The sequence below is a fragment of the Thamnophis elegans genome, chromosome 2 (assembly GCF_009769535.1).
Source record: "Thamnophis elegans isolate rThaEle1 chromosome 2, rThaEle1.pri, whole genome shotgun sequence".
Classification (NCBI taxonomy): Eukaryota; Metazoa; Chordata; class Lepidosauria; order Squamata; family Colubridae; genus Thamnophis; species Thamnophis elegans.
In genome coordinates this window covers 147468526-147495219 of record NC_045542.1, presented here as the reverse complement: position 1 = coordinate 147495219, position 26694 = coordinate 147468526, and the positions used below count along the sequence as shown (strand labels likewise).

At 43.6% G+C, this 26694-nt stretch overlaps 2 protein-coding genes across 2 annotated transcripts in view; both read left to right on the top strand.

Annotated features, from left to right (window-relative positions):
* ATAT1 (alpha tubulin acetyltransferase 1) overlaps positions 1-10370 on the top strand; it is a 40709-nt gene extending 30339 nt beyond the window's left edge. Inside the window, exons 10-12 of the mRNA XM_032210166.1 lie at positions 4598-4695; positions 7520-7574; positions 8949-10370. Of these exons, the coding sequence (XP_032066057.1) occupies positions 4598-4695; positions 7520-7574; positions 8949-9309 (514 nt within the window). The 3' untranslated portion in view covers positions 9310-10370. The remainder of the gene's footprint in view (positions 1-4597; positions 4696-7519; positions 7575-8948) is intronic.
* Positions 10371-13033: 2663 nt separating this feature from the next.
* On the top strand, positions 13034-24522 carry C2H6orf136 (chromosome 2 C6orf136 homolog). Its single transcript, XM_032212138.1, has 6 exons — positions 13034-13299; positions 14541-15047; positions 17457-17545; positions 21994-22191; positions 23946-24015; positions 24166-24522. The coding sequence occupies exons 1-6, from the start codon at positions 13156-13158 to the stop codon at positions 24310-24312; spliced, it is 1155 nt and encodes a 384-aa protein (XP_032068029.1). The 5' UTR covers positions 13034-13155; the 3' UTR covers positions 24313-24522.
* The last annotated feature ends 2172 nt before the right edge of the window (positions 24523-26694 follow it).

Sequence of the window (26694 nt, the reverse complement as noted above, 5' to 3'; positions counted from 1 at the left end):
CTGTGAATCCAGGAGGACTCCTAAGTTACGGACCCTGTCTGAGGGGTATAAAATTTGACCCCCCAGCCTGAGTGTTGGAATGTCAGCCAAATTATTGGGAGGGAAGCACAACAGCCACTCGGTCTTGTCCGGGTTGAGTACCAGTTTGTTAGCGCTCATCCAGCTCTTAACGGCCTCAAGGCCCTGGTTCATCACGTCCACTTCTCCGAGGCCCACCCTTCCAACACATGAACACGGGCCCATTGAAGAGTTGGAGGAGATGGACCATTAGAAGCTTTGTATTGTTCGGTGGTCATCAGCAACCTTTGTGGGTTTGCTGCTTTCTTATAAAATGCGTCCCCTTGGGATGGTCTTTTGTGTAACACTTGTTGCAGTGTCACGGAAGGACAAACACAGATGGAGATCTCTTGGGACACTACAGGAAGACAAACTCAAGAAATTGCTAGCAATGCCAATAGCTTAGGGCAGTGATGGTGAACCTATGGCGCATGTGCCACAGGTGGCACACGGAGCCATATTTGGTGGCACGCCAGCTGTCAGCTGATTTTTCACCCTTCTAGAGGTTCAGGGGAGGCTGTTTTTGCCCTCCCCAGCCTTCGGGAACGAGCTTCCGGTTGGCCCGTTGGGGCTGTTTTTTGCTCTTCCCAGCCTCCGGAGCCTTTCCCAAAGCCTTTGGAGGGCGAAAAATGCCCCCAACGACCCAACCGGATGTTCAGAAACAATCCATGTCTAGCTTCTGGAGGGCTTTTGGGGGGCCGGCAGAAGCGGTTTTCGTCCTCCCCAGGCTTCAGAAAAGCCTCTGGAGGCTGGGGAGCCGTTCATGCACACATGCGTGGGGGAGAGGTCGCACACAAGCATGGGGGGGGGGTCACACGTGCATGCACGGAGGTGGGGAGATTTGAATGGATGCACCCGCATGCACGATAGTACACACGCACACAATTTTGGCATGCCGCCGTAAGAAAAAGGTTCGCCATCACTGACTTAGGGCATCCCCTAAACTCTACTGAAGATGTTCCCTAGCCTGGTAACAAAACAGAAACCAACCCACCAGCTTAGAGAACGAATCCTCATCCTACACCAGAGCTACAGATATTGCAATGCCAATAGCATTTAGGCTTATATGCTGCTCCTGCCCCCATAGCACTTTACAATCCTCTGTGGGAGGTTTACAATGTCAGTATTGTTTGCATATTGCCCCCAACAATCTTGGCCCTCATTTTACTAACCTCGGACAGATAGGAACATAATTCAACCTTGCGCCCTATTAGGATCAAACTCCAGGCTGTGGACAGAGTTTGCCTACTGTTAGGTAAGCTCCCCGTTGGGAGAGCAAGTACGTTCAGTGAAACATTGTGAGAGTTGTGTTGGAGAACACACAAACCAGCATACAGAGACACTGCAGTTTAAATAGGCTTTTACTTTCGTGGAAATAGAGGTATCAGAGTCCATCAAATAGTCCAAGTCATACACAGATAAGACAGTCAGTCATCAATGTCTTTCAGTTAAGGGATAATCCAAATAACATAGTCCAGTATCATATAATCAGTTCAGTATTCAAAGTTTGCTAGCAGTTGCAAAGCTTACAATAAATAGCTCACGGCACTTTCTAACAGCCAGCTTCCAAAACACTCAGATCAGATCAGCCCAGCATCTAACAAAAAGAGAACTAACAGTCATTCTGGCTCCCTCTTATGGCCGATTGAGGAAAAGAGCAATCACTCACATTTTACAGTATGAGTTAAAGAAACAGGTACAACATTTCTTACATGATTTATATATTGCCAACCCAACTGTTAGATTATATTACTAACACCTACAATATTGCACTCTAACCCCGGCGCCATAGGGCTCATTGTGCCCAAAACCACAAAAGTCGCTCTTAAAACTGAGATGTTCTAATCACTCATTAGATACCTTCACTCAGAATGATTGAAGAGATATAGTATGAAAGGGGGAAAAGTGGGGGAAGAAACAGATTAAGATGTGACTCTAATTTATCTCCTGATATCTTTCATTCTTTCTCCGTGGCAAGGCAATTTTGGGTAGAAAAAAAAATAGAGCCTCAGGAATTGTTTGCACTGCAATCAGGGATATGCAGTAGCAGTATGCATTTTTGTAAGCAGAAGCATTCGATTTATAAAATGCTACCTTATAATCTGCTGTACTGGTAAAAATAGATTGTTATGTATGACAGATTCCGAATACAGAAGGGAAGTACATGATAATGAATCCTGAGATTTTAGTCCATTACTTAGATATTCCAGCTTTCCCCTTCCATTGAATTGGATTACCACTACCTTCCTTCCAGTCATTGTAGTCAACATTGGTAGAGTTCACTTTCCCAATGCTTGGATTGAATGTGTGTGTGTGTGTGTGTTGGCCTAGGACCTGGATATCTACGAGACCGTCTTCTGCCGCACACCTCCCTAAGACTGATAAGATCGCACAGAATGGGCCTTCTCCAGGTGCCATCAGCTGGACAATGCTGGCTGGCGACGCCTCAGAGTAGAGCCTTCTCTGTTGCCGCTCCGGCCCTATGGAATGAGCTACCCCCAGAGATCCGGACCCTACCCACTCTCATAGCCTTCCAAAAATCTATCAAAACCTGGCTATTCCAGCAGGCCTGGGGCTGTTGACCTCTGTATTGAGGTCCAGCCCCACTTAGACTGGGTGCATGTTGTGTCTCTTTTAAATTTAAATTGTGTTTTATCTGTTTTTTAATCTTTTTTAATATTCTTGTTTCTGTAAGCCACCCGGAGTCCTCTGGGATTGGGCGGCCTATAAATTTAATAAACAGTAAGTTTTCTCCCTACTTATCAGTGAAAAAGCAAAAAACAACCACCTTACATATAGTTGTAGTCCCATAAAACACTAGAAATTTTTCAGCTAATCAGCTGACTTGTAGCTTGCTGCAAGCAAAATACCTGCTGGGCCTCTAAGATTCTTAACAGTTGTGGCTCTTGCAGCATGAGCCACAGTGGCACAGTGGTTAGAGTGCAGTACTGCAGGCTACTTCTGCTAACTGCTGGTTGCCTATGATTTGGCAGTTCAAATCTCACTAGGCTCAAGGTTGACTCAGCCTTCCATCTTTCCGAGGTGGGTAAAATGAGGACCCAGGTTGTTGGGGCAATGTGTAAACCACTTAGAGAGGGCTGTAGAGCACTGTAAAGCGGTATGTAAGTCTAAATGTTATTGTTCTCCCCACAATGATCACAATTAAGGCACTTTGCAACCAGTTACAACTTCGTAAGATTTCACAGTCACATGGTTACCATTTGCAACCTTCACTGCTGGCTTCCACAATAAGCAACGTCAATGGGAAAGCCGGCAGGAGGTTGCAAATGATGATCATGTGACCATGGGATGCCTTAACAGTGACAAGTGAGATTGGTGGAACTGCCATCATAAGTTGGTACAGTTGCATGACGTGGCTTACCACTGCTTGCTTAGCAACGGAGTTCCTGATACCAGTTACGTTCAGTAAGCAAGGACTACCTGCACTGGGTTAACAGAAGTCTACAATACCTAGTATCAGGCTGGGTTGACCATCCGATGTGAGACCGATGATGCTCAGTCGCTTCTCGTTCTCTGTGATATCATTTTGCCAGGATTGTCTGTTGTAACTGCTTCATAAGGTTCTTGTTAGCTGATGGCTTTGTCATGAACAAGAGTTACCTCACACCTTGTCTGCTGTCAGTGTCTTTTTCCAATCACTTTTGATTTTCAAAGCACCAGGGTCTTCCCCAATGATTCTTAACTTTAAAGGAGAATATTTCTGGTTGAAATGAGGGGTACTTGGTAATCTCTGAGCTTGATGCAGTGGTGAAATTCAATTTTTACTACCCGTTCTGTGGGCGTGGCGTGGTGGGTGTGGCAGGGGAAGGATACTGCAAAATCTCCATTCCCACCCAACTCGGGCCAGCTAGAGGTGGAATTTGCCGGTTCTCCAAACTACTCAAAATTTCTGCTACCGGTTCTCCAGAACCTGTTAGAACCTGCTGGATTTCACCCCTGGCTTGATGGTTTTCTTGCAGATGCTTCATTACCCTAATTAGCACCTAGTTTGGGTAATGAAATGTCTGCAAGAAAACTATCAAGTTCAGAGAGCACCAAGCCCCCCCCCCTCTTAACTTTGCATGGTGCGTCCAAAAATGATGGTGGGTTCTACTTCCAACAGTTATAACCTTAAAAGAACAGGAGTCTTCCTAAATCCTTGAGATTCTCTCTCTGCTCCCTTATGCCCAGACATGGCCCGCATCTGTCGTGCTAATGGTACATATTTTCACTTCTTTTTCAAGGCTGTAGCATAATATACATGTATTTTTAGATGGATGGATAGTACTAATGGACGATGTTTTTTTTTTAATGGATGAAGTTTTTAGATGTGCTGATGTGAGGTATAAAAATACCATAAAAGTCTTTCCTGAGCAAAAGAAGCTGTGGCCCACCGTCTTGATTCCATTTCATGCGTCTTTCTCCTGCAGCACATCTTTTGTCCTCTTGCATTTTGGCTTGATGCTCCTGTCCCACCCGTTGCTTCCTGCTTGCCTCATCATCTCCACCCCCTGCTTGTTTTTCCCCTCCCTTCCTCCAGGGGGAGCTCTGAAAAGGACAGCCTGATAGCTAAGAAGTGGTCCTACAGCCGCTTCAACAACTCAACTGAAAGTGCAGAAGAGCCAGAGAAAAGAACAAGTGAGTGACAGCTGATGAGGGAGGGAGGGAGGGGGAGAAGAAAGGTTGTTTAGCAACTGTTTAAAGTTCTGACCAATCCACTTTGAGTTCGAAATTCCAACTTTCAGTCCTCCTCCGCCTGGATCACATGACTGCATTTTGGATTACTTGGTAACTTGGACCACATTTATGGCTGTTTGCAGCATCCCGCAATCACATAGCCACATTTTACAATGGTTTTGCCAAAAACTGGCATTTACTTCCATTTTTGGGGCAAAGCTGCACCTATGGCAAACCATTGGTTTGCTTAATGACCATTCCATTTGCTTACTAACTTGCCACAAAAAAGGTTGCAAAATAGGTTCAAACAACTTGCTTTATATCCATCATGAGTTACGACCGTGATGAGTAGGCTCCTTTACTGTCATAACTTGAGGACCACCGAAATTTTCACATTTAGACTTAGCTGTTTACCTAACAGAGTCTGGGAAAACGTAAAGCACTGATGTGAATGCTTTGGGGAGTGAAGTCTGCATTTTGCCTGGGGCCACATTCCAACAACAGATAGGAAAAACAACAATCCCTAAAACGTGAAACACCCACAACAAAATGACTTCAATGAAACGTGCACTCATCCAATGACTAGGGCCGTGGGCCAGAGGTTGCCCCTGGCTATTGAAAAGGATTCACTTTAAAACAAATATTTGCAAAGTATCCTCAAGCCTGTAAAGATGTTTATCATGCTTGCCTGTTTGTTAAAAAACAAGAATTTTCTTTATTCTGGATCATCTTTTTGGTCCATCTAGCCAAGGCAGCATTATATCTTCTGTTAAGTAGATTCATTAACTGAGAATGAAAGATGGAACCTCTATGTAGAAAATGTGGCTCTCTATCCTTCTATCGTATAATACAGGTGGTCCCCAACTTACAACAGTTCATTTAATGACCAAAGTTACAAGGGCACTATTACAACATGCTCATGGTCATATGATCAAAATTCAGACACTTGGCAAGTGACTCATATTTACGATGGTTGTGGTGTCCTGGGGTCATGCGATCCAGATTCATTTAAAAACTGTGTTACTTCAGGGAATCACTTAACAACTGTGGCAAGAAAGGTCGTAAAATGGGGCAAAGCTCACTTAACAAATGTTTCACTTAGCAACAGCAATTTTGAGCTCAATCATGTTTGTAAGTCAAGGACTACCTGTACTGACATAGATGGGATAGGTACACTGACCTGTGTTTAAAGTAGTCGCTGCTTATTTAGAAAACAATATCCTGGATGCTCATTCAAAACAAAAATGCAGATTTTAGGATTCTCAAGATACTGAACATTGCTCTTGAATGTTTCAAAATTTTCCTTTGTGTGTGGAAAGTCCACTTTGCGAGTTAGATTATTTAATGGCGTTCAAACGCATGTATTTGAGCTTGTAGTTTTCCTGCCATAAAACCAGTTTGGCCAGCTTAGACAGAGGATTGCTAATGATACTCACCAGCTTTCTGTAAGGAAAAAAGTAGGAAAGATGGAAAGATTACAGCAGGAGAAGATTTGTTGTTAGTTGCGAAGTCGTGTCTGACACATCGCGACCCCAAGGACAACGTTCCTCCAGGCCTTCCTGTCCTCTACCATCCCCCAGAGTCCATTTAAGCTCACGCCTACGGATTCAGAGACTCCATCCAGCCACTTCATTCTCTGTCGTCCCCTTCTTTTTTTGCCCTCAGTCTTTCCCAGCATTAGGCTCTTCTCTAGTGAGTCCTTCCTTCTCATTAGGTGGCCAAAGTATTTGCGTTTCCTCTTCAGGATCTGGCCTTCTAATGAAGCAGCAAATTTATTTATTTAGCATATGGCATATCATCCACGGACTAGCAATACATATTAGCATTTCAACTAAATTAGTAGAACCCAATAAAATATGTTAAAAAGACATGTTTAAATATCAATATCTAGGCCAGGGGTGTCAAACTCAATTACATGGAGGGCGTCATCAGCATTATGGTTGTCCTCAAAGGGCCAATTGCATGTATGACTACAGTATGTATCAGGAGTGCATTATGTCTAGGGCTCTAGGCCATCTAAACATTGAAGCACAGCATCATTTATATTTTAAAAAAATCAAATACTGGGCCGATATATGCCCTCTGCTTACAGACAGTCACGATGCAATCTACAGTTTGAAGCCGGACCCCGCAAACACATTGAGGGGAGAACACTATTCCCCATTGATCATTCATCAAGCAGCTGATTGATTATACAATTAAATGATTACCGTATTTTTTGGAGTACAAGATGCACATTTTTCCCTCAAAAAAGAGGGTGAAAATCTGGGTGCATCTTATACACTGAATACAGCATTTTTGGCCTCCCAAAACCCTGCCCCCTTCACCAAAATGGCTGTGCATAGCCTTTAGGAGCAAACGGGCTGTTTTTTGCTTGTTCCCCCCCCCCCTCCCCAGAGCACTCTATAAGCCTCCTAAAGGCTATGCCCCTTTTTTTAGGTGAAAAACGGGCTGTTTTTTGCTCAATTTTTTTTGGGGGGTGTGCCCTCAGGAGCACTCTATAAGCCTCCTAAGGGCTATGCGTGCCCTTTTTTTGGACAAAAAAAACAGGCCTGTTTTCACGAGGTCTGCAGAATGCAAAAACTTTTTTTAAAAAAATTGCCTCTTCAAAATCTTGGTGCGTCTTATACTCCAAAGAATACGGTATATAATTAAAATCTCATCTGGAACATTCTTTAATTTTTGCACACTAAACGGCCTTTTCAGAACAGAACAAAGAGCCTACAATATATTAGCATGCATTCGTAAAATGATATCTGAACCTGGCTTCTTCCTACTTTTTTAGGGGATATAACGAATAACTCTGATTCACCAAAAGCAACTCTGAGACCAGACAGCAAGTAAGTCTTTCCCTTTCTCTTTGTAGTTCTTTTCATCTTCATTTCCAGAGAATCACGGAAGGTCCAAAAGCTTGACTCTGATAGCTCAGCCTGCAATTATACTATAAGCACAACACTATAATAAATAACGGCAAATGAACTAAAGAGACCTGCTATGAAGCGACAGTTGGATCGGAATTGGAAAATTACAGAGCCTTCCCCAACCCAGTTCAGCACCTTCCAAATATGTGGAGCTACAACTACATTTACACCAATTAGTACTCTTGTAAAGCAGTTCAGGAATCCACTAACATAACATCCAAATCAGGACAACCCAACTTTTATTTAAACATCTCCAATGAAGGAGAGTTCACAACCTCCTAAGTCAGGCAGTTCCATGCTGAACAGCTCTTACCATTAGGAAATGATACCAACATCAGTTCCCTTGTTATGTGAACCGATTGTTTCTTGTGCAGTCTTTTGGGGCAACTCTGATTCATGTTCTGCATGACCGTTTCTGGATTTTTCTCCCCTTCAGCAGTTCCTACTATGGGAATAAGAAAACGAATACACTTTAGCCGATGGATGTTGAGGTAGAAAAGCACTGTAAAAGCTATAAACCTGATTGATTAAACAAATTTATATACACACTCAGTTCAAACATGGTGCACTCTAGGCAGCTTGCAACATTACTAATCCACAATCCAACACGCACCCCTGATGACAAATATAATCAAACCAGCCACTTGATTGGTTTCACATCAATTTCTGATCCTCAAGCCTGCTGGTCTTTAGGGCCTTTCAGAACAATATCAGGGTGAGAGTCAGTCGTCCCATCTCCAGGGCAGGGTCAGCAACCCACTGCTCTGGAGCTGCATGTGGCTCTTTCATCCTTCTGCTGCAGCTGTCGCTCAAAATATGTGTCACAACTGCCAATGTGCGACACCCATTGGCACGCAATTTATTGAGCTTTTCAACCCCGGTAGGCCAACCATGGATAAATCCAAGAAAAGTTTCAGAAGAAAACAGAACGTTTAATTCAACTACATATGCTAGTTTTGTGGCCGCTCAGTTAATAGTCAGGCATGGGAAGGGTTTTGTGGCTCCAGGTGTTTTCTTTTCTGTGGGAAATGGGTCCAAATGGTTCTTTAAGTGTTTTAAGATTGCTGACCCCTGCTCCAGGAAAATGATATTCCACAGAGAGAGCCCTTTTTCTTGTTCCCACAAGATGCACTTCTCTAATAGTTGAGATGTTCAACATGTCTTACCTTCCTGCTCTGGTGGGGCAGTTTTATACAGGACACCCACAATTATACTTACCTACCTGTATAATTACCTACCTGTTTTTTTAATCTTCCCTGATCTATCTAGATAACTGATCTTTGTCTCCCTTAGACTTAAAGACCCTGCTCTGAGCCATCCCCATGATCCAGAACCTGTGATCATTAGGCAGATGGAAGAGTCAGCCCATGTTCCTGAAGAATCTTCACCTCTTATGATGGATGCTCAAAGTCTTGGTGATTCAGCCTTTTGGGAAATGACGAAGAACTCCGATGCTTTCACAGTCCCTTACAAGAATGCCATTTGCAAAAGTAACCAGCAGGTTCCCAGGATTCTTCTGAAGCAGAGTAAGGGGAAGTACAATCTGGCCCCAAACTCATGCCAGGGGAAGCCACTGTGGATAGTAGCAGGAAGTCCTCATGAAGCCAAGTGGATCCACCACAAGTATCTGTATTGCAATACTAGACCTTGGTAAGGGAAATGGACCAAAATCATGGCTGTTGAGTTAACAGATAATGTTGTCTATAGGAAGTAGGACAACATTGCCAGCAGCATTGTTGAAGTATTAGTTATTGAAGTCTTCCTGTTTTCTGTTACTAGATCTGACCAAAGTAGCAGCATAACCTTTCTTAGGTTTGCTTTCTTAGATCAGAGTAGAAGCCATTTAGTATTGTTTGCTACTCATTCCATACATTGGGGTGGTGAATCTGGCCCTCTAGAATAACAGTTCCCACACTTGGCAAATTAAAATGTGTGGACTTCCAATTCCCAGAATTTCCAAGCTGGGCAATTCTGGCTGGGCAATTCTGAGAGTTGAAGTCCACACATCTTAAAGTTGCCAAGTTTGGGACCTCCTGCTCTAGACAATGCTAAAGTACAACTGACAGCAGCTCCAGCTGACATGGTCAATGATGAAGGGTACATAAGTTGTAATTCAGAGACCTCCTCACACCTGCCTGTATTTTAAGGATATGGTCTTTTTTATGCTAGGTTTTTTTTTTCTATTTTGAAATCCTTCTAATTTCTTCTTTGCAAATGGAAGTTTGTTTAGTTAGCTGTTACTGTATTTGAAATCGCATTTCAAATTCCTTTCTCCCTCTTTCTTTCAAAATTTGTGAGCCAAATATAGGTCTCCAAATGAGAATGAAAGCAAAACAGATTTATAGATTAGCATATGCTGTAAACTTGGGGATTTAACCCACATGGAAACTTGAATGCAGATTTAAAACATATTGTTTAAAATGTGATAGAATTGAATTAAGTTATCTCACTTGGAGATAGTGTGCCATGTTGAATTTATTTAAATGTTAAGGAAGGACAGGCTAGAGTTCTGTGCTTTTGTCTTGACTAATAAGAAAATGTTGGAAGGGATTTGTGCAATAAAAATATCCAATTTAATCAACATGGATTTAGCACTTTGGGGTCTAAATTCAGATCTCATTCTAGTTCGGTTTATTTTAATTTCTAATTGCTCTACATCAATTTACATGATGTAATTGGAAAAGGCTGATTGAAATAAAACCGGCATTTCTCATTCTTTGTTGATCCTTGTTAAATCCCTTTAAGTAACGAGGTTTAATAGAATATGATATGACAAAATACGCTTATGAGGGGAAGTGGGAGAAGCAACAGAAACAGACCCTAAAGTGGGTGTGTGGGGCTCTTAACAGGGCTTTGAGCTCTAAGCACATAGCACTTATGTGCTGGATCCGAGTGCAGCATCCTGAATAACAGGAAGCGAGCTTCCTATAATCTCAGCTTTCCTTACCACTCTCTGTATGGACTTTCTATCTGAGGCACTGCTGCTGACATCAAACGAAACAGCGATGTAGTTTAGTAAAACACACTTAATTGTGCCTGCATAAAAAGCAGGACTAAAATTAGGAAGTGTAATGCCTCTTAGTTGTTTTATGTATTAATGGGTGGATGTATTAGAAATACCTGTAATAATATTAGAGATGTGTTAGGGTCATCAATGTCTCTCTGTGTACACACATACATGCACGCACACACACACTTTTGTATGCAGTTAAACTTATTTTGAAGACCAAAATATTGAAAACACTACATTTCAGCCAAATAAAAACAAAGGAGAAAAGACCAGAGAATTAATAGAATTTGCAGACTGTCTGAGCAGAAGTAAATCAGTCAACAGAGATTACCATTAGTAAATCCAAATCCTTCTCAAGATAATCATAAACAAAATTTGGTGACCCGCCTAGATATTTTCTTTAGTGGAACTACAACTATCTCAGTTTGGTTACCTTGTTAATGTTTGTTTTATTGCTTTTAAACTGCTCAGAATCATTTGAAAAGTGGGAAGTCATAGAAATGTGCTAAATCAGGGGTGTCAAACAAGGCCCGGGGACTGGATATGGCCCGCGGGGTGCTTAGATCTGGCCCATGGGATTGCCCTGGAAACAGCAAAGGACTGGCCCGTGGTGCCTCTGCCAGCGAAAACAGAGCTGGCAGGGCATGCAGCCCTCACGGTCTCTGTTTTTCCTGGCAGAGGGTTGTAGGGGCCATTGCAGCCAGCAACGGGAGCCCATTTTCACTGGCAGAGCACTCAGGCCACCACTGACGCCCCTGACACGAGTGATTTCGAACTGGCCACACCCATCCCGGAACCCCCAAGGTCAAACATGACCCTGATGTGGCCCTCAATGAAATCGAGTTTGACACCCCTGTGCTAAATGAATAAATAAGTAGGCTTTTTTCTGGTAATAAAAATAGGGAGTTCTCACCAGATCAGTCACGATGGAAAATTAATAGGTTGCAACCACTGATAAAAATAACAATGCAATAGTATTAGCAAAACTCTCTTGTGCATGCCATCTGGACAGCAGCCCAGGCAATCATGGGGCAGTATATTAACCATCAGTGGCAAGGAGGCACTTCATCTAAATAATGGGAATGTTCTTTTTTGTGGGACAGAAAGGATATTATAATTAAGTATGGAGAGAGGTCTATCACAAAGATCACCATTGCTGCTAACTCTTTGCAGCTCCAAGTCAAGGTCTCACTACTTAATTTCCAGAATGACTCTCTCATGCCCTGTCATCATCAAAAAATTAGGTTTTTAAAGGAAAGTTGTGTTTTCTTTTAAAGAAGAGGCAAATTCATCAGCCATGATTTTTGTGTAGAATGATAGATGACTTCAGTTAGGAGCGTTGGGTTTTGACAGAGGACACAGTCTCACAATGCCAAATGCATCTGCCTGGAATCCACACTGTATATCGGACATTAATACAATCGAGCGGGTCCAGAAGTATTTCACAAGAAGAGTCCTCCACTCCTCTGCTCGCAACAGAATACCTGATGCCACCAGACTTTAAATTTTGGGCTTGGACAACCTAGAACTACGCCACCTTCAGTCTGACCTAAGCGTAGTACATAAAATTATCTGCTACAATGTCCTACCTGTCAATGACTACTTCAGCTTCAACCTCAATACTACATGGGCAAACAATAGATACAAATTCAAGGTAAACCGCTCCAAACTCGATTGCAGAAAATACGACTTCAGCAGCAGAGTGGTCAACGGCTGGAATGCTCTACTTGATTCCGTTGTTACAGCCTCAAACCCCCACAGCTTCAACCTTAAACTGTCTACCGTGGACCTCACCCCGTTCCTTAGAGGTCCGTAAAGGGGGTGTGCATAAGCGCACCAGCGTGCCTTCCATCCCTGTCTTACTGTCCTCATTTATTTGTACTCATTTCCTTTGTTCATATCCATGTTTATACTTATGCCTGCTATCTTGTACATGTTTGATAAACTAAATAATTTTTTTTAAAAATGATGAGGAAAACCGCTGGATGCCTTTCCACGCCGATATTTGCAATGGTATAGGGTCTCCTGCTTGAGCAAGGGGCTGGACTAGAAGACCTCCAAGGTCCCTTCTACTTCTGTTCTAGTCCACTCCTTGCAAGCTGCACGTGTAACTTCAGAGTTCTCACTCTCCCCGCCCGGAAGGCTCCCCACAAATTACAGGCAAGAACCGGAAGTCTCGCTTGGGAAAAAGCTGCGGGGGACGTCTGAACGGCAGCCCTCGCCGACCTTCTCAGTGCGCAGGCGTGGTTTGTACGGACTCGCCTCGCCAAGTTCACGCCGGGTCTGCGGCGGGCGTATCATTTCCTCCTTCGGTCAAGGAGACTGGCGACGTGCGCCTGCGCAATAGTTGGCGCAGGCGTCGTGGCCTTTTTTAAGCCGGCTGAAGCAGCGGGGTTCGCTGCTCAAGGGGTTCGCGGGCTGGGGGGGTGGGGGAGGAGGAGGAGGAGGGTTGCCAGCGCGTGGAAGGCGCCTGCCTCGCGCTCGCGCGCCATGTACCAGCGGAGCCCTAAGGCGGCCCTGCGCGTGGGCGCCCGCTGCTCCTGGAGGTGGGACGGCAGCAGCAGCAGCAGCCCGTTCCGCCTGGGCCAGGGAGACTCGGCGCGCTGTTGCCACCCGGCGCGGTTGCGGCCGCGGGTGAGTGAAAGGCGGCGGGACCCGGGCGTGGCCGGGCATCCCCGATCCTCGCGGGAAAGAAGGGCAGAGGGAGGGGCGGATGTGCAAGGAGCAAGCTTGTAGGGAAGCGGTGCGCTGGGGTGGGGACACCGTCGGACCGGGGAGAAGGCAGAAGCAATTGGATCCTTTGCAAATAAAAAAATAAAAAAATGGCTAAGATTGTGAGCTAATGGGTCACCCTTTGCAGATCTCCCTTGCGGGAGGATCCGCGGTGCCGGGCTGGTCCTTGCTTGGGTCGGGGTTGAGCTAGGGAGGATTATAGCGTGGTTAAAGGTTTGCCCGGGACTTCACGCATCCTCCTCCGGTGCTTCTCTGGTGACAGCTCGCCCGGCTGATCCGGTTGAAGCTCTGCTTTGACATTGCAGGGAAAGATGTGTAACCTGCGGGTAAAAAAAGCGGAAAACCTTAGGAGGTGTGGCTGGCAGCCTTCCCAAAAATTGCTCCTCGGTGGTGGATGTGACCCCTGAGGGGTAGTGATTAAATCCCGGCATAATATAGGATTAGCTGTATTGAATGAAATTAGTTTTAGTCTTGCAGTACGACTGCTTATAGGCCATTGAAAAATCAGAGAGTGTAAAAGAAAAGTAAAACCAGATCTTTGCATTGGAATGTATTTCATTCCTGTTTCTGGTCAAATCAGCCTACCATGCTAGGAACTCCGTCTGTACTTGTTTTGTGCTCACTAAAGTTATTATTATTATTTTTTTGCCTATAAAATGGTTGCTGGGTTCTTGCCTTATGTTAGATTTGACTTTCATTTTCACAAGCCGGTTTTAAATTTTTATTTTTCCCCGTATGGTGCAGAATCGTTCATGTTATGGCATCCCAATGATCTGAGATAATTTGTTCTCTCGAAATAGAATAAATTATGGCAAATGCGTATCTTATGGTTGGCCCTTAATAATAGTTTTAAAAAAACAAGCAACCAAATAGAGCATATATTTAAATATCAAAGTTTTTTTTCCTTAATTACCAAAATTCTGTTCTGCAAAATAATGAGTTCTGTGCACTGTATGCATTACCCAGATAAAAGCAAACTTCCTGTGAAGAAGGCTTGTCACTGTTTAGACCTGTCAGGTGAGATCAAACAGCCCAAGTAGAAAATAAGATGCCTTCTAGAGTTGCCAAGCACAGAATACAACATTTTGGATGATTAGATTCATTATTCTGAAATAATCTTTTGTTCTCTCTCTCTTTTTAAGGATGTGGCTGCCTCCTGGGATAAATTATCCCCTGAGCTTATCTCTTCCACGCCAATAAAACTGACTTTTCCCTCCTTATTCTCCAAGAAGCTGTCAGAAGCTACCCCTCACCTTCCAGCTCTGTCTCACCCTTCTGCAGAAAACTGTACTGTAATCCAATATGGACTGAAATTCAGCAGCCTGGAGACCAGGCCCCTTTTCCATCCAGCTGTTTCCTCCCCCCCTGAAAGCATGGAAGATGCCATCATTTTGGAGAATGGGAGGCAAGAGGGTAACCTAAGTGTACGACCTAGCGAAGGACTGGACAGTGCTTCTTTAGATTCTTTGTATAGTCTCTTTCATGACTGGCATTTGCAATTACCTTATCCAACATCGGAGGCAGCACCTGCATCCCTTGCGCCTTTCCAAGCCACCTCCAGGGTTCCCTCCCCGGTCACTTCGCCTACCAGCAGTAACCGCGACATGGAGGAGCACCTCGAAGCCATGCACCAGAAATTACGGGAAGAGGTACTAGTGTTGCTGTTTTGCTCCTTAGAGAACTAGATTTTTTTTTCTCCTTTGTAGAATGGTAGGACGGCTGGGAGACTATTGATTATGAATTTGGTATTAGATAAAGACTGTGATCAGCGGGATGCGGTGGATTAGTGGCTAAGGGGCTGAGCTTGTCGATCAGAAACGTCAGCAGTTGAGCGGTTCTAACGGAGTGAGCTCCCGTTACTTGTCTCAGCTTCTGCCAACGTAGCAGTTCGAAAGCATGTAAAAATGCAATTAGAAAAAATAGGGACCATCTTTGGTGGGAAGGTAACAGTGTTCTGTGCACCTTTGGCGTTTAGTCATGCCAGCCACATGACCACGGAGACGTCTTCAGACAGCGCTGGCTCTTTGGCTTTGAAATGGAAATGAGCACCGCCCCTAGAGTCAGGAACGACTAGCACATATGTGCGAGGGGAACCTTTACTTAAAGACTGTTATAAGAGAGACAGTTTTGTCAAATGAGAGAGTTATGGTTTGTGGTTCATTGTTAATTCTGAGGTTCAAGCAATTCCTAAGAAAGAGGTGATCTTTTCTAACCTCATCTGTTCATACATACCATTAATCCCCACCTTACATAAATTGTGTCAGCAGCCAGAAATAGAAATATACATAATTTTAAGTACCGTGTTTCCCTCAAAATAAGACAGGGTCTTATTTTCTTTTGACCTCCCAAAATAAGCCCTTGCCCTTATTTTTGAGGAGGCTTTACTATTTTTGAGGTGCAGGAGGCCCCATAACCGCGGACCGCAGATCAGCTGATCCAGAGAGGGCCAGAGGTGCTGTCTCTGTTTCCGGCACACTCTTGCCAGCCCTAGCATTGCTGAGCCTGCTGCTCTCTTTGTGGCTGCCATTAAGAGAAGGGGCGCGGTAGCTAGGGTTTGCGGGAACGGCCTCTGTGAAATCGTTCCATGTGGATGGCAGGTACATGTGGGGCACGTGGGGCATGTTCCCCCTCCCTTCCCCCCAGGAAATGGCAGAGACTGGCTGCACATGCATTTAAATATTTTAGGGGAGGGCTTATTTTAGCATATGCGCTCAAAAGCTTGATTGGGCTTATTATCTGGGGAGGGCTTATTTTCGGGAAAACATAGTACAATACAATAAAATATGATTTTTAGAGTAACTGGTAAACGCCTTCAGTAACTTGTAAGTACAGTACTTAATGACAAATTCCTTCTCTTCAGTGTTGTTTTTTTTAAAGTATAAAATTATCCTTCCTTTCTACGAGGTGTATTCAAATAGATTACTGGCTTGGTCAATGACTCTGCTATATCAAGATACAAATTGTGAGTTAGTTATAATAGATCCCAAGATCCCAAAATCGTTTTGGATCGCTTCAAAGCAACTAGCTATCTTAATGTTTTGCTTTAGACTGGTAAGCTTTATTGGGCATGCACAGTATGTCAAAAACAGGACGTGATGATGTCCAGGCAGGTGGGCAGAGTCTCCCGCCATTACCACTACTGGATAGAACCAGCTGAATTACACCACTGGTTTAGCCCTTTGTTGCAATTTGTAGGATAGCACTGATGTGTGTTTTTTTTAATTATCTGCCTTAGCACACTTGCATTTCCTAATTACCAGAGGAGGAGTAATGTTTTTTTGCTTTAATCATCTCCTATACAAGACTCAATATGCTTGTTTAATATTTGTGATTTGAAATAAACCACTGAGTCATTGGAGCTACAAATGCTGTTCATTCTAATATTTTATAGGAAATGACAAGACAATTATTTGAGGAGGCAGTGTAGTTCAAAGCATACTAAATCTGCAGGTAAAATGATTACATAGCAGATGATTAAGTGGTTTATTAATGTAAAGAATATTTGACTTCATAGACTAATGGTTGCAAACCATTTTTGTCTATCTTAAATACCTACATTATTTTATAGATGGAATGGGTGGTCTAAAATATATATTGCACTGAGTTTGAAAGCTTGCAGAAACAGAATTTACCTTAAGGAGAGTTTATTATCAGTCTTTTCTGCAAGCAGTTGAAACTTTGATTTGGTTTCCAAAAATATCCCCCAAAGGTCTCTATTTATGCTCATTTATATTCCCCCCCAATCCCACAATAGTGGAAAATTATTTGTGCAGTCCAAGCTGCTGATGCAGACACTTCAGGTAAGCATGTAGGATCCCAACATCCTTATTAACTAATGCTTGATACAACACACATTCATGAATAAAAAATAAGATTGTGAAATCTGCATTCCTATTCATGGAAAGTTGAATTTAACAAGAATTAGTTTTGTCTATACTAGACAGAACATAGGCATAAAATTCTCAAAGCGAAATGTTGTCAATGGATTTCTGAAAATTTTTGAGCTATAAATTCCTCACTTTGGTTTGCTCTTCTTGTTCTCTCTCCCATCCCTCCAGTTACCAGGCTTTTTTTCGAGGACTCATAATTATGCAATGTATTCCCGGGACGTAGAATTCATCAATGAGATTCTGCATCTGAAAACACGGTCAGTCTTTTAATCAGGGAGGGAGGGTGGCAAGTTAGAATATCTGATGGCTGGATTGTCTGTCTTTTACTGAATGTGAAAAGTTCCATAATATCTATAGCATTTTACAGAGAAATTCAGTCTATATGTATGGAAGAGCTGGGGAAATTTTTTTTCCCTTGAAAAGTTTCCCAGATCTAACTAAAATTTATAGTTGGGCCTTGATCTTAGAAAACAGAAAACTATGGCCAGTGTATCTGATCCACAACCATCTTTGAAAAATGTCTTGACTATTGCAACACAACCAGTGGTGGGTTGCAGGCAGTACGCCCTGATATGCGCGTACCGGTGCCTGCCGAAAGCAGCAGCCACCATACTGGAAAGGTGCTTTGGAGGGTCCGCCCTCCCTCCCTCCCTTGTTCCTCACCTGTATTTGAAGGAAACGGGCCATCTGCACACACATGCACAGTGTATGGTGCCTGCGCAATGCTCTGCTGAGCAGTTGGAGCGTCGCAGGCAGTGGGTGCGCATGCATTCGCAGCGTGCGTGTCCGGGGTGCACGCTCGGCTCCCGTTGCAGTGTACCAATTGCAGCGGGAGCCGAAACCCACTATTGAACACGACTATTGCAAGGCATCCCATCTTGACTATTACAACACGCTCTACATGAGGCTGCCCTTGAAGAGCTTCCAGAAGCTCCAGTTGGTGCAAAATGCAGCGGCCCGCGTGATTTTAGGCAGACCCCATTGTGCACATGTATCACCTCTTCTACGGGAGCTGCATTGGCTGCCGATTTGCATCTGGGCGCAATTTAAGATGCTTGTTGTCACCTTTAAAGCCCTTCATGGCTTGGGACCAGGTTATCTCTCTCTTGTTGGTCACATCTACCCGACCCATCAGAGTGGGGGGCAGGGAATCCTGCAGGTCCCATCCCTGAGGGAGATACACCTGGTGGGACCCAAAAGAAGAGCCTTCTCTGTGGTGGCTCCCTCTCTCTAGAACATCATCCCCCCAGAGATTAGAACGGCCCACACTCTCATACTTTTCCGGAAGGCACTGAAGACCTGGTTCTGCCAGCGGGCCTGGGGAACCAAGAGCTGGATGCAGCCCATTACATGGCTCCTGGAATCTGCTGTCCCTAGGGGTGTGTGTGTGTGTGTGTGTGTGTGTGTGTGTGATTTTATTATATTATCTGATTCTTTTATTAGTCTTATTATTTAATATGGTTTTAAATTAAGGCGCCTTGAGTCAACATGGGTGACTAGGCGGCAATATAAATTTAATAAACAAATAAATAAAACAAACATCAGTCATGAGAGAGGTAAGAACTTGCCCTCTTTTCAGTACATGTATTTTGTTTGCTAAATGTGTACAATATTATGCTCCCCTACTCCCATTGTCCATAGTTGAGGGAGTGGTGAGACTTCTTCTAGCCCAGGGGTGTCAAACTGGCAGCCCATGGTGGGCTGGAGGCGGCACGCTCAGGCCACGCCTACCCCAGCTCCATGGAGGGGGGGGGAATTGCGATAGATCACCTGGCGGCAACGTGGCATGGCGAGTTTGACACCCGTGCCCTAGCCCTTTCCCCATTTATGGGGACAATGATAAGTAATCACAATTTTGCATAGCAAGGAAGGTGTGCAATTTTTAATAACAAATTATACATTTTCTTTGCTACGTAAAATGTGATTATTAGCAATTGGCATGACAGGAAGGGCAAAAGACCCATCAGGGAAGCATCTGGAATTGGTTTCATAGATTCTGAATGGTTCTAACGGAATCCTTCGCAACGCTAGCCAATAAAGCAACTACTTTATCCAATGAAAGATTTCATGAATAGCACTGATGCTGGAAGAAAACCTGCTAATTTTCACCATCTAAGAGTATATTGTAGGAGGCAGCTGCATAACAAAAAGTCTTGGGCCATCACTTCCTACTGATGTGCCATTTTGTCAGTTGCTACAATAACTCTCTGCTTTATAGTTTTTCTGACAAATAGTTTAAGTACTTTTAAAAGCTGCTGCAACCCTTATTTCATTAATAGTAAGGGTGTATATTGTCATCTGTTTGATTCATTAAAGCTGCTGCTTCTTTCCCCAATATAACTAATTTTTAAAGTTTAAGAATGGTGCCCCCCCCCCCGCCCCCCGGCAATCTTTTGGGCACCAGGGACTGGTTCCATAGAGAGGTTTTCCCGCAATCGGAGTGGACGTAGCTTTGCATGCTGTCTGCATCCTGCGAATGGGTCTTCGCTTGTTTGTGTGGACTGGTTTCTGGCATGTTGCCGCCCGGTGCTGGTCCACGGAGCAGGGGTTGGGTACCCGTGGTTTAAGAATACGTAAATGATTTGTGGACTATCCAGCATTTTAGATTTGGTATCCAAAAACTGCTTTGGAGAAGATAGGAGCACAGTCCTCGGGCCTAGCCAGTAGCTTATTAAAGCAGCCACGATTTTTCTTGAGTTCAATTGCAACTTGTCACATGATCCTGAGAAAAGATGAAGCTGCTTTAAGATGTTGCAGACAGAAATGCTCTTTGTGTTTCTAGGCATCTTCTGGAAAATAAAACACAGCTCTTAATCTACTGTAATCGGTACTACAGATATAATTTTTATTATAGTCGTGAGTGCCTGTTGAAGGGGGAAATTCAGTCTTCCTTTCCCAATGCTGTAGCTGCAACTATGCCACTCTTATTTCTGAGAAGGAAATACAAGTAGTCCTTATTTAGTGACCCCAATTGGGACCCACAATTTGGTCACTAAGCAGATTGATGGCTAGGTGAACCTGCAACTGTGCTTTCCTTTACAGGGACAAGCATCTTCAGCTTTTCTTTATAGATCTGTTGTTGTTAGTTGCAAAGTCGTGTCCAACCCATCGTGATCCTATGGACAACGTTCCTCCAGACCTTCCTGTCCTCTACCATCCTCTGGAGTCCATTTAAGCTCATGCCTACTGCTTCAGTGACTCCATCCAGCCACCTCATTCTCTGTCATCCCCTCCTTCTTTTGCCCTCAGTCATTCCCAGTATTAGGCTCTTCTTCAGTGAGTCCTTCCTTCTCATTAGGTGGCCAAAGTACTTGAGTTTCATCTTCAGGATCTGGCCTTCTAAAGAGCAGTCAGGGTTGATCTCCTCTAGGACTGAGCGGTTTGATCCAAGGGACTCACAGAAGTCTTCTCCAGCACCATAGAACTGCACAGTTATAAAAATGAGGATTGGTCACAAAGATACCTTTTCATCTCTGTCATAACTGTGAATGTTTGCTAAACAACTCTGTCAATGTGGACTGCCTTTACTATACTTAGAAGGAATCTTTTTGTAGTCAGAGATAAGAACTCAGGATGTGTTATTTTGATTTAGGTAGTCCTTGACCTATGACAGGTTGCTTAGTGACGGTTCGAAATTAGATGTCGCTCTCCCTGGGGTGTTTGATTATGCTTTTGCTAAAAACTGGCCCATAGCGAACAATCAAATCACCAAGTGACTGCTGCATTTGCTTTAGGACCGCTGCAAAAAAGACTACAATCATTACTACTTATGACAGTAATGGTTAGGTTCAATTACAGTTGTAAATCAAGGATTACCTGCAATCCAGGGCTCCCCAACCTGTGGGCTGCAGCCCACTGGTGGGCTGTCAGGTGTTTGCAACTGGGCCGTGGAAATGGAGAGCGTATGCGCACGAAGTTATGCACATCCCCACTTGGCTTGAGCAGTGGGTGAGTGCGTGCACAAGTGCTCCATTTGCATGAGTGGGAGCACACATGCATGCTGCTCACGCAAATGGAGTTGTGGGCTTGCCCGCTACTCGCGCCAAACCATCTTCTCTCTCCCTCCCTCCCTCCCCCCCCCAATCCGCAAAGTGGGAAAAGTTGGGGAGCCCTGCTGTAGTTATCAGTCTTACATGGGACAAGATAGGAAATAGATATATAAGTCAATATCAATGCATATGGGAAATCCACAGTGAGAGACTTATTTAAACATGCATGCAGGGTGCATTGATGTGCAGATAAGGAAGTGGAGGTAGTCCTCGACTTACAACAGTTCGTTTAGTGACCATTCAAAGTTACAATGGCACTAGAAAAAAAATGACTTACAGACGTTTTTCACACTTACGACTGTTGTAGCATCTGCACGGCCACATGATCAAAATTCAGATGTTTGGCAGCTGACTCATATTTGTGACGGTAGCAGTGTCCCAAGATGACCTGAGCATCTTTTGAGACCTTCTGACAGCGGGGAAGTCTGATTCTCTTAACCGTGTTAGTAACAATTGCAGCGATTCACTTAACAGTGGTGTCAAAAAACAGTGGTCGTAAAATGGGGCGCAATTCGCTTAACGAATGTCTTGTTTAGCAAGAGAAAGTTTGGGCTCAGTTATGTTCATAAGTCGAGGACTCCCTGTAGCCTTTTCCACCGTGAGGTGATACAATTCAATCCCAATTCGAACTGTTCTCTTTTTTCTTCTACCACCAGTGGCCTAATGCTATATCAACTGGCTGTTATCTTGTGCCGTTTTGTGGCCTGGAACTATTTTATTCATATGCACCTAGAGGTGATGAAGGTGACGCAACATCCTGAGAACTGGAGCATCCAAGTGCGGTGGCGGATTAGAGGACTGCCTTTCCATGTCTTCCTGATGCGTTTCTTCAGGAATAAACCTGAATTTTACAGGTGAGGCACCTCAGATGGGATAGTAAGCCTTAAGGCTGAAATACAAAAGTACCGTATTTTTCAAAATATAAGACACACTTCCCCCCCCCAAAAAGACGGTGAAAATTTGGGTGTGTCTTATACACCGAATGTAGCCCTGCCCACCCACCGGCCCCTACCCTTTGGCCTCTGCCCCCCAGCAATTTACCTCCTTGCAGCAAATGGGAAAATGGGGTTTGCGGAGGCAGCAATAGACTACAGCAATCTCTGCAGCCTGAAACAGCTGATCATCAGGAGTTGCCTGCTGAAACTGAAATTGAAAGTGAAAATGCAATGGGCTGTTTGCTGCAAGGAGGCAAATTGCTTGGAGGCAGAGGCAGATTTTTTTTTCTTGTGCTAATCAGGCTAAACTGGATCAGGCTGTTTTCTGTTTGCTGCAAGGAGGTACCGTATTTTTCAGAGTATAAGACGCACCTTAGGTTTTTTTTGGGGGGGGGGAAATAGAGGGGAGAATTCTGCCTACCAGATATTCATCTGGCATTAGGGTTGAAAAAAAGCTTTGAAAAAGCACCCAAATGTTCACCCTCTTTTAGCGGGGGAAAAGTGTGTCATATTCTGAAAAATACGACAAGTCAATGACTATAAATGCCTATAGGGTTAGGGTTATATCTGTTCAAATATATGTTCAAATTATTAGACTTATTTTTTAAAGACGGCTCTATTGTTGTTCTAGACAACTTAGCAAAATGAAGAAGCTTTTTAAAATAAATGCTTGATCTTAAGAGGCCCAGTGCTATTGTATCTTCTTTTACATAGCAGAGAATAACAGATACTTCCAGAAAGCCACATCAATTTTAACAGCATCTGTACAAGTATAGTCTGAAATGTAACACCACAAACAGTGTACATCTTCTGTACTATTTGCCGCAAGAAGGCCAGAATTGGGTTGCTCCCGGTTCAGCCCATTTCGGTTGAACCGGTAGTGGAATTCAGCCCTGGGTCACAGAACCAGCAGCACCCCAGGCCTGCCATGCCCCGAGCTGGTTCCCTCGCTGCCGCTGGGCTGCTGCCATTTTGATTTTTAGTGACTGCGCGTGCACAGTTCTCTGTAAATTGTTCTGCGCATGTGCGAAGAACAATTTACATTGAAAAGCACACACACACACACACGGGTTGCAAGCCGGTAGTAAAACTGGCAGCAACCCACCCCTGAAGGAGGCAAAATGCTGGGAGGGAGAGGCAGATCCCCCCCCCCCTGTTTTCCTCCCAAAAAGCTAGGTGCATCTTATACTTCGGAGCGTCTTATACTCCAAAAAATGTGATAGGCATAGAATGCCCTAGTCTTGCTTCTGTTTCTCTGTGGACTCCTTGGTGCTCTCTGAGCTTGGTTGTTTTCTTACAGATATTTCATTATTCAACTAGTAGGTAACATCTTCAGGGCAAATGCAGTAACACTGATGATGTTACCTAGTTGCGTAATGTCTGCAAGAGAACAACCAAGCTCAAGAGACTCCACCATTCAACCCTGAGCTACAAATATTCTTTTCTATTGATTTACTATTCCCTTTTTGGCATCAGGGCTGGTCCTTCCTTAATATGGGCTGATTTGCTCTACTTATTGGCCGGTGATGTAAGTGCAATTAAAATTAATCAAGCCCTTTAGGACAGAGTAAAACTGATTACTCAAAACATATTACAAATTCTACCTTTGTATTTGTCTAAGAGGACGGCAGAATGGTCTTGCTTGGCTAATTTTCGTTTCATTCCTCTTCCAGAGTTTACGATGCCTATTCCACTTTCTTCTTAAATCCACAAGGGTTAATTAAGTGTCACAAAGTAAGCAAGGTGAGTTCCTGAGCGTGGTGAACAGGCTTGCAGAAGGTGATACTGGCCTGATTCCCAACTGCTCCCCCACCCCAGAAACAAAACCTTTGCTTGGATCTTGACAAGAAGGCAAATCTGTGGAAACTAATGTTGTGTTTTCTTTCCTTTCAGCTCATGCCCTCCCAGCCACTTCAGAACAAGCTAAAGAACCTTGCTGTAGCCTCTTTGCTGGGCCTGGAACTGTCCGACCAGAGGCCATCACTTTTGCCGTGGCTAGTTAGCAGCAAGGGGCATCAAGATTCTATAGGGGGCAGTTAAAAGCCTTGCCTTCCTGTCAATACCTCTCTTGGTTCATCTACCTGTCTGATAGGGAGGATGCCACTAAACAACTCATTGTATGTCTGTGTTTCTTCTGTATAGTGTGGATGTTGCCCCATGTTGGTGCTGTTCATTGCACTAGTAAATGCTGTAAAGATGATTGCAATCTAATATTGTACATAATAATAATAATAATAAAAGTTTACATTGGAAGAATGTCTAGTTGTGCCTTAGGCTAAAGATACTGCCAGGAGGCAATTGATTTTACCTCCGATCATCCGTAATGAGATCAGAGGCCTGCTATCCATAAAACATCACGATGAAGTCCCTCACCCCAAAACTTTCTTCATAGATGTGAAAAATGTGTAAGCACAGCTGGTTTCCTTCGGCGGTAGCTCTGCTATTCAGGCTATTTGGGACGTGAAAAAAGAAATGGAGGATGAGTGTCACAATGAACCTTTGAAGAAGAAGAAGCTAAATGGAATTTTAAAAAGTCAGTAAGAAAAATGAAAGGAGTAAAAGCATACTAAAAGGGCTACATGATTTGAGGTACCTTGCTCAATAGTAGTAGTAGTAGTAGTAGTATAGTAGTAGTAGTAGCAGTAAACTGTGAGAGGGATCTTGGAGTCCTAGTGGGCAACCATTTAAATATGAGCCAGCAGTGTGCAGCAGCTGCCAAAAAAGCCAACACAGTTCTAGGCTACATAAACGGATAGAATCAAGATCACGTGAAGTGTTAATACCACTTTATAATGCCTTGGTAAGGCCACACGTGGAATGCTGCATTCAGTTTTGGTCGCCACGATGTAGAAAAGATGTGGAGACTCTAGAAAGAGTGCAGAGAAGAGCAACAAAGATGATTAGGGGACGAGGCTAAAACATGAAGAATGGTTGCTGGAACTGGCTATGTCTAGTTTGATGAAAAAGTAGATGAAACATGATAGCAATGTTCCAATATCTCAGAGGCTGTCACAAAGAAGAGGGAGTGAAGCTATTCTCCAAAGCACCTGAGGGGAGGACAAAGCAATGGGTGGAAACTAATCAAGGAGTGATGCAACTTAAAACTAAGGAAAAATTTTCTGACAATTAGAACAATTAATCAGTGGAACAACTTGCCTCCAAAAGTTGTGAATGCTCCAACACTGGAAGTTTTGAAGATGTTGGATAACCATTTGTCTGAAGTAGCGTAGGGTTTCCTGCCTAAGCAGGGGGTTGGACTAGAACACCTCCAAGGTCCCTTCCAATTCTGTTCTATTCTATTCTATTTAGACTGCAAAAATCCAGATGAATGATATGGTGCACAGCAAAATTTTGTGTGTCTTGCTGCTTTATCCAATAGTTGCATGGCTATTCGCAAATCTGATCTTAGAGCTCTAAAAAAGTAGAAAACCCATTATTCCACCAGAATCTTTAATTCTGAAGATTGAACTCCGTGTAAAACTTACTGCCTGTGAGTCAGGCTTGACTAGTTTTTTGGCCAGATTTTTCAGAATAGGTTTGCCATTGCCTTCTTCCTAGACTCTGAGGCACATGTATGGATGGGGCGGTGAAGTAGAGCTACAAAGGATGTACAGTTTGTCCCAGACTTAACAAGAGTTTGTTTAGTGACTGTTCAAATTACAATGGTACTGAAAAAAGTGACTTAGAACCATTTTTCACACTTTTCACTGTAGCATCCCCATGGTCATGTGATCAAAATTCAGAGGCTTTGTAAATGACTCCTTTATGACGGTTGCAATGTCATGGGGTTATGTGATTCCCCTTTGTGGCCTTCTGACAAGCAAAGTCAATGGGGAAGCCAGGTTTGCTTAACATCTGTGTTATGACCTTAACAACTGCAGTGATTCATTTAACTGCAGCATGGTAGGTCGTAAAATGGGGCAAAATTTACTTAACAAATGTCTCACTTAGCAATAGAAATTTTGGGTTGAATTGTGGTTGTAAGTCGAGGACTACCTGTATTTTACTAACCTCTCCCATGCTTCGGTTCTACTGGTAAGGTGTTGACCATGTTGCTGTACTTCAAACCAGAATGTTGTGTTGCTCTGTTAAATATACAGGTAGTCTTTGACTTACGACCATTCATTTAGAGACCCTTCCAAGTTAAAACAGCACTAAAAGAAAAGTTTTCATGCTGAACAAATGTTCCAGCATCTCCATGGTCCGATGCTCAAAATTTGACACTTGGCAACTGATGTGTTTGTGACAGCTGCACTGTCCCATGGTCCTCACTTTTAACCTTCCCTGCCAGTCTCTGACAAGCAGAGTCAAAGGCGATTTGGTGAATTACCACATGATTCATGTAAACAGCTGCAGCAAAATAGTTCGTAAAATGAGCTGCAATTCTCTTGACAATTGCTTCGCTTAGCAACAGACGTTTCA

Coding starts and splice junctions, on each gene's coding strand:
- C2H6orf136 (XM_032212138.1), top strand. CDS start 13,156: ATGTACCAGCGGAGCCCTAAGGCGGCCCTGCGCGTGGGCGCCCGCTGC. Junction 15,048..17,456: donor ACCAGAAATTACGGGAAGAG/GTACTAGTGTTG, acceptor CCATCCCTCCAG/TTACCAGGCTTTTTTTCGAG. Junction 22,192..23,945: donor AATAAACCTGAATTTTACAG/GTGAGGCACCTC, acceptor TTCCTCTTCCAG/AGTTTACGATGCCTATTCCA.